Raw genomic sequence first — 18,976 nt, 5'->3', positions numbered from 1 at the left:
AATATTGCCAAACGATATATTCCATGAAGTGCATCCAAGCATCAGAGAAGATATGCTCTCAATACTGGTACGTTGCAAGTCGGAGAATTCCTGAGACAAGACAAATTACTTTCAAGCAATCTGTGTTCTGAACATCAGGTGCTGTTGATGGTATCAAATGAAGCCAGACTGACATCTAACTGCCACAGCACTAGGCTCTACTCCCCTACAGTAGCAACAGGAACAAAGACAGGTACCAGAGAAACAAATATTCTTCAGAGCCCTCTCCCCAGTCCTCTAAGAGTTTTAGCACTAGCTGGTGCTGCTCCTGAAAGACATTATTACAGCTTCCAGAATTTGCAGTATTGGCAGCTGTTTGAGGTGTGGGAAAGGGGGGCAGAAAGTCGTCAGCCTTCTTGCTGTGACTGCATTACCAGATCTGCAACCATGTGCATGGGGAAAAAAATTCCTCCTCCACTTTCTAGAAAGAGGCTGCTGGGTCATGGCCAGAATTTTTTTATTTTACTTTATGGTCTCTGTGATATCAAGGCTTCTTCACTCAGGCTGAGGTTCAATTGTCACAGTTCCTGGTTCTGTTCCTCCTCAAAGGTAATGTTCTTCAGAGCCCTCTCACCAGTCCTCCAACTGTTCCTGCCACTATGACTAAATCAGTGGATATTATACCGATACCAGTCCTTATAGGCTCATTTTTTCAGTGGCCTAGAACAGGGGTGCACAAACCCCAGCCCTGGGGCCACTTGCGGCCCTCGAGGCCTCTCAATGCAGCCCTCAGGGAGCCCCCAGTCTCCAAAGAGCCTCTGGCCCTCTAGTGATTTGTTGGAGCCCGCACTGGCCCGCTGCAACTGCTCTCAGTGTGAGGGCAATTATTTGACCTCTCGCATGGTCTGTGGGATGAGGGCTCCCTCCACTGCTTGCTGTTTCACGTCTGTGACACAGTAGCGGCAGCAAAGGAAAGGCCAGCCTTGCTTTGTGCTATGCCTTTTATCGGCCTTGAGCTATTGCAAGAACTTCATTAATTCATATAAGTTCATCTTTAATATATTCATTTATGTAAACTTAAGGAAATTTATTCAAATTTTATATGTAAATGAATTCTTTTTTCCCCCTGGCCCCCAACACAGTGTCAGAGAGATAATGTGGCCCTCCTGCCAAAAACTTTGGACACCCCGGCCTAGAAAATTTAATCTCATCTGAAAAAATATGAATCTTCAACACATGCTTGTTTAAGATTGCCATGACATTAATTCCACCAAGCCAAGGAAGGACATAATCTCTGTATTAATGAACAACAAAATATTACATTCATAGGATTTTAAAAGGCTAATTCCATAGTAGCTATAACTTTACTTTCATTCCACTTCAATCTGTGGTTATTCAAAATTTCAACATACAAATCCTTGTTATCGGCAGGGGTTCGGTTCCCAGAACCCCCACAGGTACAGAAATCCACAAATGCTTAAATCCATGGATTAGGGCCCCCCAAACCCTCTGGATGCAACTAGAGCATATTCTGAGGGCCAGGGCGGCTGCATGTGGCCTCCCTGGAAGGACATGTCATAAGTCTTCACAGCTTCAGTCATGTTCGGAAGGTCTAGGTGGGGCCCCTGCCATGAGTTTGGAATGCAAGGATGATGAAATCTGTGGGTTCCATACCCACAGATAAGGCAGCCCACCTGTACTAAGTTCTCTTTAATGCTACTGAGAACCATACCACATGCTTATGACAGACACATGAAGGTTTCCCAGAACAGTTCATTTGCATTTGCATTCTACTCTCTTCTTCTATACAATTTGGTTTACCTGTGACATAACATTCTGACATGGTCTGTTTTCCTACTAATGACTGTCAATTATGTGGAACAGGACAAGAAAACTTATCACATAACATTATGTCACAGGTAATGGCAGCTATTAGAAGGAGAAAGGGAAGGATGACATGGGACGACCATTTTCAACAGCCCCTCATGTCTGTTGTAATGTTAAGTTCACCCTTGAATCATTCATGATGCCAATGGGCCATAGGCTGTATCCCTATGATATACAGTTTAATAATAGAATTGACAAGGAAAAAATTGCAGCAAAGTTCCAGAGGGCAGACAAGACTTTTAAAGACATGTACGAGAGTGTACTTGTTTTAATTGGCACTTGAATGTTAAGGGAGAAGCAAGGTACTGGTAACCTGGTACCAAAAGCCTTCATTTCTTGCCTAATTGAATCATAGGTGGCTATATCAATGGCTAATAAAATCATAGGTGGCTATATCAATCCATTAGAAAAAATTCAAAAGCAAGGCAAAAACTAGGGAACTCTTCCTCCAGCTAATTGTCAAGATAAATGACAAGAATGAGAAAAAGAAAGGTGGGCATGATGAAGAAATCCAAAAGTCTGTATTTTGTACAGCACCCTTTGTTTGGAAAATACTACATTCAATTGTCCAGAATTTCTAACTCATCACACAAATTATGTAACTTTATTGTTTTAGTCAGACTCAGAGCCCAATCCTGAGGTCCGCAGCACAGCTCCGCACCGTGGACCTCAGTCGCAAACGTGCTGTAAGGCACATCTGTGGGGCTTACCGCCGGGTTCCCGCCGGAGTTAGCCCAGCACTGGTCAGTGCTGGACTAGCGCCCGTTGATCACCCGGGTTCCGCAGCTCCGTGGTCCCCCGGACCCCCCTGCGGAACGGGAGGCGGGGACATGGGGGAGGCATTCCAGGAAGGAGGGAGGCATGGCCGGGGGCGTGGGGGAGGCATGTCGGGGGAGGGAGAGAAGCGGATCCGCTGAGCCAAGCTCCGCAGGACCCAGGCAGCTTGTGCAGGGCTGCTCACCCTACACGAGTGCCTTTACTTTAGTGGCGACCTTTTGGTCGCTGCTAAAGTGCGTAGCCCCATTGCAGGGCTGCTTCCCCTACTCAGGGGAAGGGGACGAATGTCCCCTTCTCCTGAGGAGCCTCCCGCAGTAGCGCAGGAGGTGCAGGATCCAGCGGCAGCCCTCCGTGGAGCCGCCGGGTCCGGGACCTCCGGGCAGCTCAGGATTGGGCTGTCTCTCCTGATTTACCCCACAAACAGAAATATAACTCAGGTTCAGGTAATCACTTGGTCCTCTGAAAAGGTGTTTCATTTTACTGTAACGGAAGTCTCCATTCCAGAAATTGGTAAATAAAAGCATGGGGGGAAAAAAATATGTTTTCTGATGCTCCTAGACAAATGGCTGTTATTTTCTCCAAAACCAAAGAAACCACTTTTCTACTGAAAACCTTGACTGCTTCTTCAGAAAACCAGTTCAACTTGTTCAACATAGTACTTGCATATTAAAAATGAAGGTGACTGGCTAATACAGAACAAGCCAAAGGGAAATCCTTCATACCATTAAAAGGTATTTTGATATCCTGAAAGTATGTTAACACACTCAGAAATGAAAAACCCTATTAAATAAAATAACTGAGGAAAAGAATGATGCTAGTTTGAAGACTAATTTTAAGTATCTTATGAAACCTATAACGTAAACTTGCATTTGGTGAAAAAATGCATTTTGTAACTTTTGTGACTGAAGCTCCACCCAGGCTTTAAAAGAATTTACCTCAACCACAATAGGCACTGTAAGGCCTCTATAAATATGAAGTATTCAAATTATACACTCCAGCACAATAACTAAAGCACCAAATGAATCTAGCTTTCTTTCCCCAAATAAAGGGCCATATTAAAACTAACTATCTTGCTCTTACAAAATCAGTTCAATAGCACATTTCCACAAACAATGTAATACATTATACAGAATCACCAATTTATAGCCACAAGATAAAAACAGGTGAATGTCACTTTGTGACATTCCGACCAGCGATGACCTGCACAAGCAATGGCTGCCACCAATCCCTGAACCCCTCCCCCCACAAGTCTCCGAAGCCGAGAGGAGCTGTGCTCCCCTTGCCTCCAGGGGCTTTTCTGAGCTCCTCTGTGAGGCTCAGAAAGGCGGAAACAGCCGAAAAGACATGACTTCCGGTTTCCAGAGGAAGGCTCAATTCCCTGGGCCTCCGAATGCGTTATAAGGAAAAAAAAAACCACTTCTGATTTCCCAATGGAAACCGGAAGTTGCATTGTCTTGGCTGTTTGGGCCATTCGGAGCCTTGCAGAGGCAGTGTGCAGATGCCGCTGCCTCTGCGGGTATCAGAAAAGCCTCAGCTTCGGAGGCTTCGTTTAACATCAAGCCCAGCTTTGATGGCAGGGGTGCCGGTCTGCATCCCTGTCGTTAAATGATGCACGACTGTACATGTAGTGTATTTTCTTCACAGACTGAAAATTGCCATTAATAGCAACACATGTTGCTTACATAAAAAGAAAGAAAATGGTTTAATAGGTTCTTCTCTGTATATCTTCTCCCAACAAAGGCTCAAATCTTTTCCAAACCTTTAACAGCAAGCACATCATGGGTGAAGTGAGTATTTTAATCATGGATGAAATGAGCATTTTAATTTTAAGTGAGAATTTTAAAGTTTAGGCTTTAGTAATTTTAAGTACAGAACCAGGCAACAGTAGTTTTAAAATGATGATCCTTTTCAGTTTAGCAAAGAAGGGCAATGGTTCCTATATATCCCAATATAGCATCTTTTATAGCAGCTGTTTGCTAGTGTTTTTTAGACTGAGGTTTCTTTTAGAACAGGAACCATTCATTTCAAGTTCATATTTAGCTATGTAGACCACTTTTGTGAAATTTTTAAATGAAAAGTAGTATATAAATATTTTTAATAAAAATAATCATTAATTGTGATTTAATGAAAAGTGACTACAAGATAGTGGTAACTGCAGGATAGTCATCTTGAGTACATGAAGTCAGAACAGTAGCTATTACTAAAGGATACAATTTTGCATATGAAGTGTGTCAAATGCAAAATATGTGACTGACATCCTACCTAACTCCCTGCGCAGCAACGAAGTCTTGCCAATAGGGAACATGCTGTATCCCACGGGGGACTTTCAGGCCCCAAAGATTTCTTCTAGGTAAGTCAGCCCTTGCTGCCTGAATGGGTCTACTCAGACCTGCACCAACAAACTAGCTGATGCAAGTTCAAATGGACCTGGGAAGGAGGATCAAGGCAAGAAAGGGGGATAGGATCTCAGTAGTGCCACTGTAGCAATACTTACCCCTTCTTGGCCTCAATCCACCCTCCTCCTGCCCTGATCTCCACCCCGTTCCTCCCATTCCCCACCTCCCTCCCACCCCTGCAGTGACTTATCAGTGCCAGGGGATGTGGACGGGCACTGGTGTGCAGACCTGGTTGCTCAGGACGGTGTGTCACACTTTGTAACAGCCATAAAGGGTCTTACTGCTGTCAGAATGCTTATTCTAGCAGCTTATTCTAGCAGCAAGAGGCCCTAATAGGATTGGGCCATGAGAGTATGATGGGAGTTTTCAATTGCTGTGCTGTTTCATTTCTTCACTTTTTCTGTAGCAATACGTTATTAGGAATAAAGCATTGTAAGATCTTGCCTTAACAACTTCTTCATGTTATTAACATGCCTTAACAACTTCATGCCTTAACATGTTTTTAGTTGAATGGTTGGAACATTAATGCAAGACCTGGTCATAATCATCTTTCCTTTCCAATCTAAGTTCTTAATTTTACAATTCATTCTATTTATGACAAGGCATCAAAACTACGTTGGAAGAGAAAATTTTTTTGAATGTCTATATTTAACCTGATAATATTGCTCCTAATACAGGGATCCATGGGGGTTCTGTTCCCAGAACCTCGACGGATGCCGAAATCTGAGGATAATGAAATCTGTGGATTTGGGCACCCAAAATCCTCCAAATGCGACTGGCCTTCCCGGCCCTCAGAAGGCCTTCTGAGGCCTCTGGAAAGCCAAAAACTGTGACTTCCAGTTTTCAGCTGATGAAATGTTTGGATGAAATTGGACAAAAGAGGAAAGCATGTGGATGGAATTTGAAATATAGTTCTAACTGAAAGTCGCTGAAAGAGCAAAGAGATAAAAGTCAAGTGGATGAACGTTAAGGTGCGCCTGTTTCTTTTTTTGAACACATTCTGCTTCCTAAGCCATACTCTAAATTCTGATATGATCACATACCATCCAAGCTATCCCTACTCTTACGGAATAAAGCATAAATGTAGGCACCTGAACACTTGCTGAGATGTTATGAATTATCATATATTGCTTGTTTGGTTACATATATGAAGAGCCTTTCTATTTATCCCCCAAATCATTGGCACAACTGAAACAAATCTCTTACCGATATAGCTGACGACGACAAAGCTGCAAAAAAAAAATTGACACTGAGTTTTTCAAGAACAATTTCCATTTTGCCCACATTCCACCTAATTTTTCTCTTTTGGTATTATATAAATGCAAGTGCTAATCATATATTTCAACTATATATATCTAAGAAAGTGCTATGTGATTTGGTACTGTTTCACCTGTTTTTGAGAAGACATACAGCTTGTTATATCCATCAAAACAACATCTATTGTCATAAAAAATGATGATCACTTATAAGTCTGCTTAAGAAGCTCTTGTAGCGAACCTTAATTTCCTCTCAATATGCTGTAACAATTCTGTATGTGCTGATGTTTCAAATTGCATGTGTAAGAAGTTTCCATCCTTTCCTAATTCATACAGACGTTCATATACCTCAGGCAAAAAGCTGTGATTACTTAGAATTAATTGTCATTCAGAGTACATCTCAAAAACCATTAATGAAGGACCCTAGTAAACTCTGAGGCAGTGTTTGTCAAACTGTGAGACAGGACCCACGAGATGGGTCACGAGCCAATTCCAGGTGGACCCCATAAGAATATAAGAACAGCCCCACTGGATCAGGCCATAGGCCTATCTAGTTCAGCTTCCTGTATCTCACAGCGGCGCACCAAATGCCCCAGGGAGCACACCAGATAACAAGAGACCTGCATCCTGGTACCGTCCCTTGCATCTGGCATTCTGACGTAGCCCATTTCTAAAATCAGGAGGTTGCACATACACATCATGGCTTGTAACCCGTAATGGATTTTTCCTCAAGAAACTTGTCCAATCCCCTTTTAAAGACATCCAGGCTAGACGCCGTCACCACATCCTGCGGCAAGGAGTTCCACAGACTGACCACACGCTGAGTAAAGAAATATTGTCTTTCCTAACCCTCCCAACACTCAATTTTAGTGGATGTCCCCTGGTTCTGGTGTTATGTGAGAGTGTAAAGAGCATCTCTCTATCCACTTTATCCTTCCCATGCATAATTTTGTATGTCTCAATCATGTCCCCTCTCAGGTGTCTCTTTCCTAGACTGAAGAGGCCCAAACGCCATAGCCTTTCCTCATAAGGAAGGTGCCCCAGTCCAGTAATCATCTTAGTCACTCTCTTTTGCACCTTTTCTATTTCCACTATATCCATTTTGAGATGTGGCGAGCAGAACTGGACACAATACTCCAGGTGTGGCCTTACCATTGATTTGTACAACGGCATTATAATATTAGCCATTTTGTTCTCAATACCTTTTCTAATGATCCTAAGCATAGAATTGGCCTTCTTCACTGCCGCCGCACATTGGGTCGACACTTTCATCGACTTGTCCACCACCACCCCAAGATCTCTCTCCTGATCTGTCACAGACAGCTCAGAACCCATCAGCCTACATGTGAAGTTTTGATTTTTTGCCCCAATGTGCATGGCTTTACACTTACACTTACATTGAAACGCATCTGCCATTTTGCTGCACATTCTGCCAGTTTGGAGAGATCCTTCTGGAGCTCCTCACAATCACCCCCATTCATTTCAATATTTTATTTTTAGTATATTAGACTTGATGCTACCATGGTATGTGACTGCATTTGGGGCAATGTTACACATCTGTCCTTTTAACAGGCTACTATGTATATGCTTTTATCAATGATAGTCAATGGAACTTACACTTGGGTAAGCATGGGTAGGATTGCAGCCCAGGATTATAAAAACTCTTCCTGTTGATGATGTCACTTCCGGTCATGACATCACTTCTGGTGAGTCCTGACAGACTCAAAACAGGCGGGATGACAGAAGGTAGCAATGCGATTGCCAGGATCAAGCAGCTGCCAGGGGTGAAAGGGGAGATTTTGTACTTACTGGGGCAGCACTGGCCTCCTCTGGGGGTGTAGACAGCCCGTGGACAAATCTGCAGAGCTTTCTAAGCCTCAGAATGTCTAGAAATGGCAATCGCAAAACCGGAAGTGGGTCGTGATAACTATTTTTAGACACTGAGATTTGGGGAGTCCTGTGGAGGCATCCACGGGCTCTCCGCACCCCCCAGGAGGCTGGCACTGCTCCTTGAAAGTATAAAACTGCCTTTCACCCCTGGCAGCAGTGCAATCCTGGCAAAGGCATCACTGTCTTCACCTCTCCCCCACAAAGACTAACCTCAGTTCCCAAACTCCCAGAGAGTTTGGGAACCACTGGAAGAGGGTTTTGCATTTAAAGTAGTGTTATTCGTACCACTGGTGATACTTGAGGTGATATCTGGTGGTACCTGTGGGACTCCTGCTGCCTGGCAGCAAGAACAGCAACACAATACAACAAGTTTGGCTCCTCCTACTAGCGGTGAGATGGGCATAGCTCCAATGTGAGCTTATGTGTGCTCATAAAAGCCCTCCCATCCACCCTAAGCCTCTTACCGGTGTTTGTCACGTTGCATCTGGCCTCTCAATCTGGAAGTAACTGGTGATGACATCATCACCAGTTACTTCCAGCGGTACGTCTGATAGGTGCGCAATGCAAAGTGGTATAGCAGGGGACAAATGCTGATTTAAAGCATATATTTGGAAAAAGAAGGGACGGTTTTCAAGTAGATAGAATCTGCACCAACCTCCACATGAATCTGCTTGAGTCCTTCCATGGTTCTCTCATCCACATACAATGTAATGGACCTGCAAGGTTAAGAATGATTTGAAGTCCTTAATATAGCATTGCTTGAATTCCATATAAGCAATTACAAGTCTATTTTGAAATAGCCTTTCTGAATAGCCTTTCTGAGGTACACGCATAAGGCATGATAAAAGACCTCCAAGGTTCTTTATTATGCATTCTAGGAAAATGACTTGCTAAACTAGCAGGTACAGAAATACTTCTGGTTTCCAGTTCTCAGAAAGTTCAGTTACTTGTTACTTGGAAAAATGCCAACTTTCAAAGTAGGACCTGGAAACCTCCATAGCAAGGTGCATGAGAAGGCCAAATATTTCTCATAAGTTCATATCAAATAGAAATAGGGTTTAACAAATCCTGAAGTTGGGGAGATGATGCGTATCCAATTATCGATTTATGTCAATACAGTGATGCCTCGCAAGACGAAATTAATTCCGCGAGTCGTTTCGTATTGCGAAAATTTCGTCTTGTGAAGCGAAGCGCGGTTTCCCATAAGAATGCATTGAAATTTAATTAATGCGTTCCTATGGGCAAAAAAAGTCAGAACAAAGTCAAATTTGGTTTACAAAGTGTTTATTAAGTGCTCTTTAAAGGCATACATACTGTACAGAGGATTTCAAAAATTTCAAGCACAAAACTTCAATGCATTCTGGGTATTAACGGTTGTGCGATTTAAAACAAACCAAAACAAAAAAAAATGCAAAAAAATTTGTCTTGCGAAGCACGGCCATAGAAAAATTTGTCTTGCAAGTCACCAAAAAAATCGCAAAACGCTTTCGTCTTGCGAGTTTTTCGTTGCGCGAAGCATTCGTCTTGCGAGGCATCACTGTATGTCACATTCACTATGTTCTCTTTGTTGAACAAACCGAATTGAATGTTGCAGCTCATTTCAGAATGGAAGTTAAGTCATGTAAGTTCATACTCAACTATTAAGCAACACTTTCAGCTAAATCTTGCATAGCTTTGATTAAATTAAAGAAGTGATCAAGCTACACTGACAGGAACAGATACATTGTTCCTCTTTATAAATTACTCTCGCTATCCAGATTTTCACTTATACATACGGCATATCCCTTTTTATCCATACCAAGATTTTCAATATAAAGTCCTGGAATGGTAAAAGGGGAAAAAAACCAAGTCCCTCATGAAGGTCTACCTTCCATTTTACCCAGTGGTTACATCTCTCCTCTGCTTTGAGTTCCAAAAACAGAGAAGAGGATGAATTTGCCTCACATGCCCAAGAAGGAGTTCTAGGAAGCTGGATCAAATTTTGGATTTCTCCCTTAGTAGGACAGAGGTCCAGGAGCATCCCCTTTCTTGGGTGAGCTCCTTTGTGCCTAAGAGGAAATGCTCTTCAAGACCTTTAGAGGATGGAGCACAGCCCCACAAAAGGTGTCCTCCTTTATGTGAAATGACTGCCTGATGGGTAGTGTGTCCCCGCACTTTCAAGATACATGAATTACATGTTCCCTTTTACAGTGTATCTGTTTAAGTGCTGTGTTTCTACAAACTACTGTTAATATGGCTCCTAAAGAGAAGATGAAAAAAATCATGAGAAAAAATGGGAAAAAGAGATGAAAAGTAAGAGAGTTGCTCATAGTTTGGCACGAAACCAGAAGTGGGTTGTGATTGTTTTCAGGTGCAGTTCTGAGATTTGGAGGGGCCTGTAGCAGGAGCTGCGGGCTCCCTGCATCTTCAGGGAGGCAGAGCAACCCCCTGGATATGTTAAAGAAACCCCTCTTTTGCTGCGGCGCCACAATTGTGGAGGTCCTGTTGCTGCCTTCGCCCCATCCCCACCAAGACTTACAGCAGACCCTACTTTCTTGTAGAGTTTGGGAACTGCTGCCTTATACTATTAGGCATTTGGGGTAATTTTAACGTGAACTTGGAATGCCTTTAGAATGATAATTTTCTCCCACTGAAATTAATGTGATAATTGAAGTTATTATCCTATATCCTATCAGTATAAGGGTTGCTTTCAGGAATGGATTAGGTGCGTATAAAAAATATGTTTGACACTGGTGGAAAAAAAACATACGAAATGAAGCTTCCATGAAGGTTTACAGCCCAATCAAATGCTACCCAAAGCTCAGGGCTGCAGCAGTGCCAAAATGGATACTACTGCAACCCATGGCTCCTTTATGCTTATCCCTTACCCTGTGTAATTCCAAGGCAGCCCCAACTGGTTTCCTCAGTTCTGTGCCCACTATTGAGCAGGCGCAGATTCAAGGAAACATGTGTTGGGTCACCTGCACTGGGAGGGGGACTAAGATATGGTGGCATAGCCTGCCACCATCTCCGCCCCACTCCCTCCCTCTGCCCTGGAATTCTTCCCCCCTTGCCCAGACTTACCATTTCGCCACCCGGTAATTGCCCAGAGCTCGGGGTGGCAGTCCACAGTCTGACGCTGGCTCAGCTTGGGCTCACACTGAGCCAGCTCCAGGGCCGAACTGGCACAGACTGTCACAAGCGTGCCTTACAGCACATTTGCAACACTATGCGCTGGCACAGGGTCAGCGTAAGCCCATCTGGATCTGGTCTTAGCTCTCTAAATATAAGATTTACTGCATATAACAGAAATGGTTTAACAGATTAAACAAAAAAGACTACACTGCATATTTATTCTTTTTACCTCTTATTTTGTTCTGCTAGTTTACTTAAGGAGTGGATGATCTCAGCACAGGCCAAGATTGCTCCATGGCGAGTGTGTAGATCTGTGCCCGCTGCCAGTGGTAGAAGTTTTGGTAGAACTGCAAGAAATGAAATATGAAAAAAATTACAGATCAAATTATTAAACAGTCTAGAAAACATTTTCTATTCAGGACATTTTTCCCAGAAGAGAAAAATAAAAGAGGAACAGCACTTCAGAAATCCCATTTTAAAAAGGAGCAAACAAACTTAGTTAGTCACAACAAATTATTCATTTCAGTGTGATGCATAAAAGCTGAAATCTGTAATACTTCTCAACCCCTATTTATTCCATAGCAGTCACCATAATATCACATGGAGAATGCTATGAAGTGGAGGCAATAAGTTATGTTTAGGACTTCTAAACAGATATGGAAACTGCAGATATGGGGGAACCCTGTCTCCAAGGCCCCTAAATACTTGAAAAGACTAGACAGACGTTAACAGGAAGCAGGAATTAACTGCTTCCTGTTAATGCTGATCAAGTCTTTTCAAGCATTCAGGCTGTTGGCAGTCTGCCTGCAAATCACTATAAGCTTGAATGCTTATAGTGCCCTGTAAAAGGAAGAACATTTTTGCCCCAGTTATGATCTAAACTACATTAATGGGTGTAGGAGAAAGCCCCCCAGATCTGCATTTCCGAGGATAACTGAATTTGCAGATCTGAGAACCTGCCTGTATTTATTTATACTTAACCCTTATACTTAACCCTGGAGAACTGTAATTCTGATTTGCAGGCACCTAGGGACAAACTAGGTGCAAGGTTAATCATACAGTTTGATGTTTTTGTTTTTAAATATAAATAGCAGCCACACTAAATCCATATCAAGACCACAGTATAAGGAGGCTGAGACTTTAATCTTAGGTTCCTGCTATGGTCACAGTTCAGATTGGGCACCCCTATAGCTTTGCTACTGACATTAAAAAACCATGTTAAGACCAAACTATGTTACAAATATCAATGTCACATTAACCAACCTCTGGTTACCTCATTTGCTGGCAATATCTAGCCTGTTTATGTCCTTATCTAGCAACATAAGATTTAAGAGTGGATTCTTATTGAACTGTTGTGGGTGCCTCAAAACAACATTAATCACTATATTAAGACAAACTCATTAGTAACTCACCTTTGTTCATCATGTATTCAGGAGCCTGCGGTGTAAGATTATGCAGAGCTTTGGTTGAAAACTCCCGAATAACTCTGTAATATTGGTGGAAAGAAGTGTGAGTGTAGATAAGGGACTATGACATGTCACATGACAACTCTTGCCTTTCTTCAAAATACGAGTGGCTAAAACGATGAAGAAATTGTCATACAACATATCCATACAATGACAGAGACTCATATGAAGCACGGAATTATTTTATACCTTATAAAACCACTACCAGGTGGCTAGAGCGCTCCTGGACAATTTCATGACATGTCTATTCACTAAATGCTATACAGAGTTTGAAGATGCTGGGCATATTGCTTAGTTCCTTGAAACTCTGTGAAAGACGGTGAATCAAAAATTTTAAAAAATAATGGTAGTCCAAAAATAATGTCCAAAGTAGGTTAAACCCAAATGCATTTACACCAACACGCATGTGCAAAACATACATGACTACGTTCTAATGAAACAGAAAACATCTGTTATTTCCAAAGTCAGTTAAATCAATGGTTCTCTGTGAATTGAATCACACAACTACCATAGAGACCTTTCAAAATATTTTACTAAATTAAAAACTGCAAACTTCCAGGCTACTCAACAACTGCTGTGATGAGATCCAAAAGTGCACGCTTCAGATAAAGCTGGTGGAGGGACTAAAATCATGGTTTAGTACAATAGGAAGTTAGTGATTTGTTGGCATTACATATGAAAAAGTGAACTATGGTTTCCATGTCTACTCAGACATGATTAAACCTACCCATCCCAGTGGTTGATCTTCAGGTTAACAAGGTGATCAATCATTGGCTGCGTATACTCAGGAAAACCAGCAACATACACACTGAGTGAGAAAGATGCACAAAAACTATTAGCAGAAAAACAAGTTTCCTTTCATGTCATTTTATGGTTAACAATTGCTTATACTTATAGTTACTTTTCACCATTTAGTGAGATATTAATTGTCCAAAGCCTTGGCTATTGTGGCACAAACCTCTGAAAGAACACCATGTATTTCTACTGTGTGTGGTGGAAGCAAGGAAAGGTTCACCAATGTTAAGTCAGTAGAGTGGGTAGAACAGGGCGAGGGGGTGGGAAGATCAGGGTGGAAGGAGAGGAGCATGTTGAAAGTGGGAGGGGGTGGCACCCACTATAAGAAACTTGCACTGCATACTATCCTCTCTGAAGCCTGCTGAGACACTCCCTTCGTCTCCTTGGACTTATACCAGTTAAAGAGCTGGTGTAGATCCAAGGAGACCCACTGGTGATCTAGGGACATATGGAGGGGTAGGAGAAAATATTTATCCTTACCTCTCCCTAGATAGCCGCCTCCCCACGACAGCATGTAGTGCAGCCTATTTTGGCGCAGCTGCATGTTATGGGGGAAGAAAGGATAGGATCGAACTGTTAGATATGCATACGAGTAAGATGTGTATGGAACGCATACATAACGTGTGTCAACACAAGCACATTTAATTAAAGGGATGCTTGCAGACTAACAGCCCAATCCTGAACTGCCGAGGGCGCGCAGCTGCAGCGGTGCTGAGAACAGCTGCTGCTACATCCTGCACGCTTCAGTCTTCCGCAGGTGGTGCCTCTGGAGAAGGGGACTTTCATTCCCTTCTCCTGGGTAAGGGAAGCAGCCCTGCAGTGGGGCTACTCACTTTACTGCCGACCAAAAGGTTGGCGGTAAAGTAAAGGCGTTCGTGTAGGGTGCCGAGCCACACACGTACACCTTGGATCCAGTGGAGCAGAGGTCCACGGGACCCGCCTCCCTCCCTCCTCCCACCCCTCCTTTCTCTGCCTTCCACCTCCCCGTCACGCCTCCTCCCCACCCTCTCTCTGCACTCTGCCTGCCTGCCTGCCTCCCTGGAATGCCTCCTCCCTACCCCTGCTTACTGCACCCCGGCTCAGTGGTCCGTGAGACCGCCAAGCAGCAGAGGACAGGCACCTGCCCAGTGCTAGCCAGCGCCAGCCAGTACTGGGCTAGCACGGGCGCTAGCTGGCAGTAAGCCTCGCAGATGTGCCTTACCGCACTTTTGCGACAGAAAGCCAGAGCGCCAAACTCAGGATTGGGCTCTAAGATTTCTTTTTAATTACTAGTTTTGGTTTAGGATTGAAAAATGAGTTCTAGAGACCATATGTTATAATGGCAAACCAAAGAGACTGCAGCTGAAACCTTCAAGAGCTTATGTGAAACAGAAGCAACTGAAAATTTAAACTGCATCTCAGATGTCCTTAAAAACTTAACAGTGAATTTTTACATTTACGTATAAGCATTGTGTCTTTAAAAAGAATGGTTGCAGTTCTTTGAATGTTCAGACTCCATAGTTGCTACTGTTTCTATAGTTGCTACACTTTTTCACTAGGAAGGATTGTATTTCCTTTCTTGTCCTTCTGATGGTCTGGTTACTCTTAGATATGACAAAATAACCATCATCTATTAATCAGGAGAACCTAACCATTTGGTTAAAAGTTTAATATCAGGCTTTTATTTGAAAGGATGGCTTTCTTTTATGGTTTAGTGCAGGGGTGTCAAACTCATTTCATCCTGGGGGCCATATTGGATTCAGGGCACCTGCTGAGGGCCGAACTCCAAATGTGGCACCCAGAAGTGACCTGAACACAGGAAGTGATGTCATTCGTGATACCACTTCCTATTTTTTAAAAAGCTGAGGCTTCCCCCTCACTCTGCTACTGCACCCATCCCAGACCCCATTCTACCACCAAGTATCCTTTGCCTCACTCCACCCTAGACCCTATTCTACCACCAAGCAACCTCCACCTCCCCCACCCCAGACCCCATTCTAACACAAAGCATCCTCCGCCTCAGTCCACCCCAGACCCCATTCTGCCACCAGCATCCTACGCCTCAGTCCACCCCAGTCTACCCTAGACCCCGTTCTGTCATCAAGCATCCTCTGCCTCAGTCAACCCCAGTCTACCTCAGACCCCGTTCTGCCACCAAGCATCCTCTGCCCCAGACCACCCCAGACCCCATTCTACCACCAAGCATCCTCTGCCTCCCCCCACCCCAGACCCCATTCTACCAAGCATCCACTGCCTCACCTCCCCCCACCCCAGACCCCATTCTACCAAGCATCCACTGCCTCACCTCACCCCACCCCAGACCCCATTCTACCACCAAGCATCCTCTGCCTCCCCCCACCCCAGACCCCATTCTACCAAGCATCCACTGCCTCACCTCACCCCACCCCAGACCCCATTCTACCACCAAGCATCCTCTGCCTCCCCCCACCCCAGACCCCATTCTACCAAGCATCCACTGCCTCACCTCACCCCACCCCAGACCCCATTCTAACACAAAGCATCCCCTGCCCACCAGCCAGTCAAGCCTCCTTTGCCCCCCAGTCCCGCACCCCCCTTCTACCACAAAGCATCCCCTGCCGGCCAAGAAGCCAAGCCTTCCAGTCGCCCCCCCGCCCCACCCCCATTCTACCACAAAGTATCCCCTGCCCGCCAGCCAGCCAAGCCTCCCAGTTGCCCCCCATCCCCCATTCTACCACAAAACACCCCATGCCTGCCAGCCAGCCAAGCCTCCCAGTCGCCCCCTCCACCCCCACTTACTTGCCACTCGTCAGGGCCAGGGAAGCCACGCACAGCAGCTCCGGTTCCCAGGCCCCCTCTGACCGCAACCGAAGCCCAGGAGAGCTCTGGCAGCAGCTGGAGGGAGGACCAAAGGCTGGGGATGCTGCGCGCAGGTGCTCCAACCATCAGTCGCCCTTCCGGTCGCAGGTGATCCCTGCTCGCGCCCAGAGGGAGGACCAAGGATCAGGGATGCCGCACACAGCTACTCCAGCCCTTGGAACTCTCTCTGGCTGCAGGCGAGCCCTGCTCACACCTGGAGGGAGGACCAAGGACGCGGTGCACGGCTGCTCCAGCCCTCACCTGAGTGCGTGGCCCGCTCACAGCTGGAGGAAGGGCCAGGGGCGACAAACGCGGCTGTTCCAGCCCTTGGAACTCTCTCTGGCCGCAGAGCTTCGCTGGCGGTTGGAGTGAGCAGGGGTGGGGCAGCCCCAAACTCCCCCAAAGCCCGGGGGGCCGTCCAAAATGGCTCTGCGGGCTGGATCCTGCCCACGGGCCTTATCTTTGACACCCCTGGTTTAGTGTCTCAAGCAATGTTAAAGAGGCTGCACTCAACAACTTACTATGATTTTCAGTCAACAAGGAAGATCAGCTTTTTCTAACTGTGACATGATGGTAATACTTGCTGCACAAATTTAACTGCATTTCATTTTAGTTCCTTTGTCACCATTTTTACAAAGTTTTGAATCTTCTAGATCTGTAAATAATGTGCCAATTAATTACAGCATTAGCTTTCAGAACAGTGTGATGGTTTAAGCAGGAGGCAGGTTTAAGATGGAGGGCACCAGGATGAGGTCTCTTGTTATCTGGTGTGCTCCCTGGGGCATTTGGTGGGCCGCTGTGAGATACAGGAAGCTGGACTAGATGGGCCTATGGCCTGATCCAGTGGGGCTGTTCTTATGTTCTTATGTTCTTATGTTCTTAAGCATCTTTGAATTAATGGGATGAAATGGCAAACAAACAAAAAGTGTATGTATATCAAACATCACAGTATAACTCTTTAATGTAGGCATCTAACTAATCTTATCATGGTAGGAGAAAGTAACGAAAAAAATTAATACTGAAGAGCAGACCCTCAGAAGGAGAGAAGTAAAGAGAAGAAAAAAAGCCTTTCCCTATTCTCTCTGCTGATATAATAAACTGAATTATTCCACTGTCTTTAGTGGAAGAGCATTACATGGAGAGAGCAAAAATAATCAATACTGTAAGGCTAGTAAACATTAAAAAAACCATCAGTCCAACCTCCTGCACTGCAGCAGAGCTTACTGTAACCTAACCACTTTGTGAGATAAATCTGTATCAGACAGATTATCCAAAGCCACCATGCCAGAGTTATCTCAGGGGCAAGAATGTGTGGAACACATGCAAATAACTGAATACAGCCAACTAACACTATCACAGGAAGCAATTTCCCTCTGTCATCTGTATCGTCCATGAAAAAAACGCTTACAACCCAAGTCCTATTAGCCTTTCCATTTGCACTTCAGCCCAGGTCAAACTCCCAGTACTTCAGCTATGGCCATCTCCTCTGGCATCTCAGGAGAAATCCTGAGAGGAATCCTGAGAGGAATCAGGAAAATATCTCAGGATCTTAGAAAAGGGCCTCCCTGACCCATCAGATTTCCTCGTTTTTGTTAAGCAACAGAAAAGGGAGTTGGGAAACTGGTTGTATGTAGGAGGAAGGTGTGTACAATGGAAAGCAAAGAGCAAAGGCAGGGTGGAGCATAATGGAGGTGTGTAGGATGAACAGTTTAAGGATGAAAGGGACCATCAAAAATAAGATAATTTAGGAACAAAAACAAAGGAAGTATTCTCACATGACATATCCCTAAACCTGTTACTGTCTTCAAGGCCTACAAAACTCCAACAAATATCCATTTGGTTCACAGTTACTTGACTTGCATTCAGTGAACGTACTATTTGTACTATTAGATTTTAAATTCCAGAGGAAGTAGAAGGTTAGTCTGTAGAAGCAAGAACAATGAAGAGTCCTGTGATGACATAAAGACTATTTATTGCAGCATAAGCTTCATCAGATGCATGAAATCCTAGGCAGGCAGGCAGGCAGAGGTATACACACAAACAAAATTCTAGTGTAGCTTTTATAAGGTAGCAGAGTGAAACAACAATACCCATTGTTACTATATCTATGTGTGTATATCTATATTGGTATATATGTATACACACTCTCTTGCTTGCTGAAGATTTCACTTCATGAAGTTGATGAAGTGAACAGTGAATCATGAAAGCTTATGCTAAAGTTAATTTTTTTAGTTTTTATGGTGTCCCAGGATATTCTTCAAGCTGATGCACAAAAACACATTTGGACTTAGAGCTGACCTACACATCACAGAATGAGGTGGTAAAATTCTGAGCTATACTACAATGGACTGGAAGAGAGAGGATTTTTTAAAATTCTACCTCATGATAAAAAGCAGCAACTACTCCCTGCATGCAGTAAAATAACACAATTAAGAAAGATGTTAAATCCCTCTGATGTGCTAATCTACTGCAGGCATGAAATTATATTTATTTAAGGGAGCACTATAAATGATTCCTTCAACACTTGCAGCAGTACAGATGAGAATTCTATAATTTAATTTATGCTTAACATGTAGAATGGCTTTATAGGTTGTGAGGC

At 44.0% G+C, this 18,976-nt stretch overlaps 1 protein-coding gene across 2 annotated transcripts in view; it reads right to left on the bottom strand.

Annotated features, from left to right (window-relative positions):
- The window catches only part of TBCD (tubulin folding cofactor D), a 166,445-nt gene that overhangs the window by 39,037 nt on the left and 108,432 nt on the right, over positions 1–18,976 (bottom strand). For both annotated transcript variants that reach the window (XM_066618583.1, XM_066618584.1), the window contains exons 19-23: positions 13,493–13,573; positions 12,712–12,785; positions 11,529–11,646; positions 8,841–8,901; positions 6,246–6,268 (exon numbers count right to left, since the gene is read on the bottom strand). In XM_066618583.1, the coding sequence (XP_066474680.1) occupies positions 6,246–6,268; positions 8,841–8,901; positions 11,529–11,646; positions 12,712–12,785; positions 13,493–13,573 (357 nt within the window). The remainder of the gene's footprint in view (positions 1–6,245; positions 6,269–8,840; positions 8,902–11,528; positions 11,647–12,711; positions 12,786–13,492; positions 13,574–18,976) is intronic.

The sequence above is a fragment of the Tiliqua scincoides genome, chromosome 2, assembly GCF_035046505.1.
Source record: "Tiliqua scincoides isolate rTilSci1 chromosome 2, rTilSci1.hap2, whole genome shotgun sequence".
NCBI lineage: Eukaryota > Metazoa > Chordata > Lepidosauria > Squamata > Scincidae > Tiliqua > Tiliqua scincoides.
Note: the sequence above shows the minus strand (reverse complement) of the source record. Positions and strands in the feature narration are given on the sequence as shown.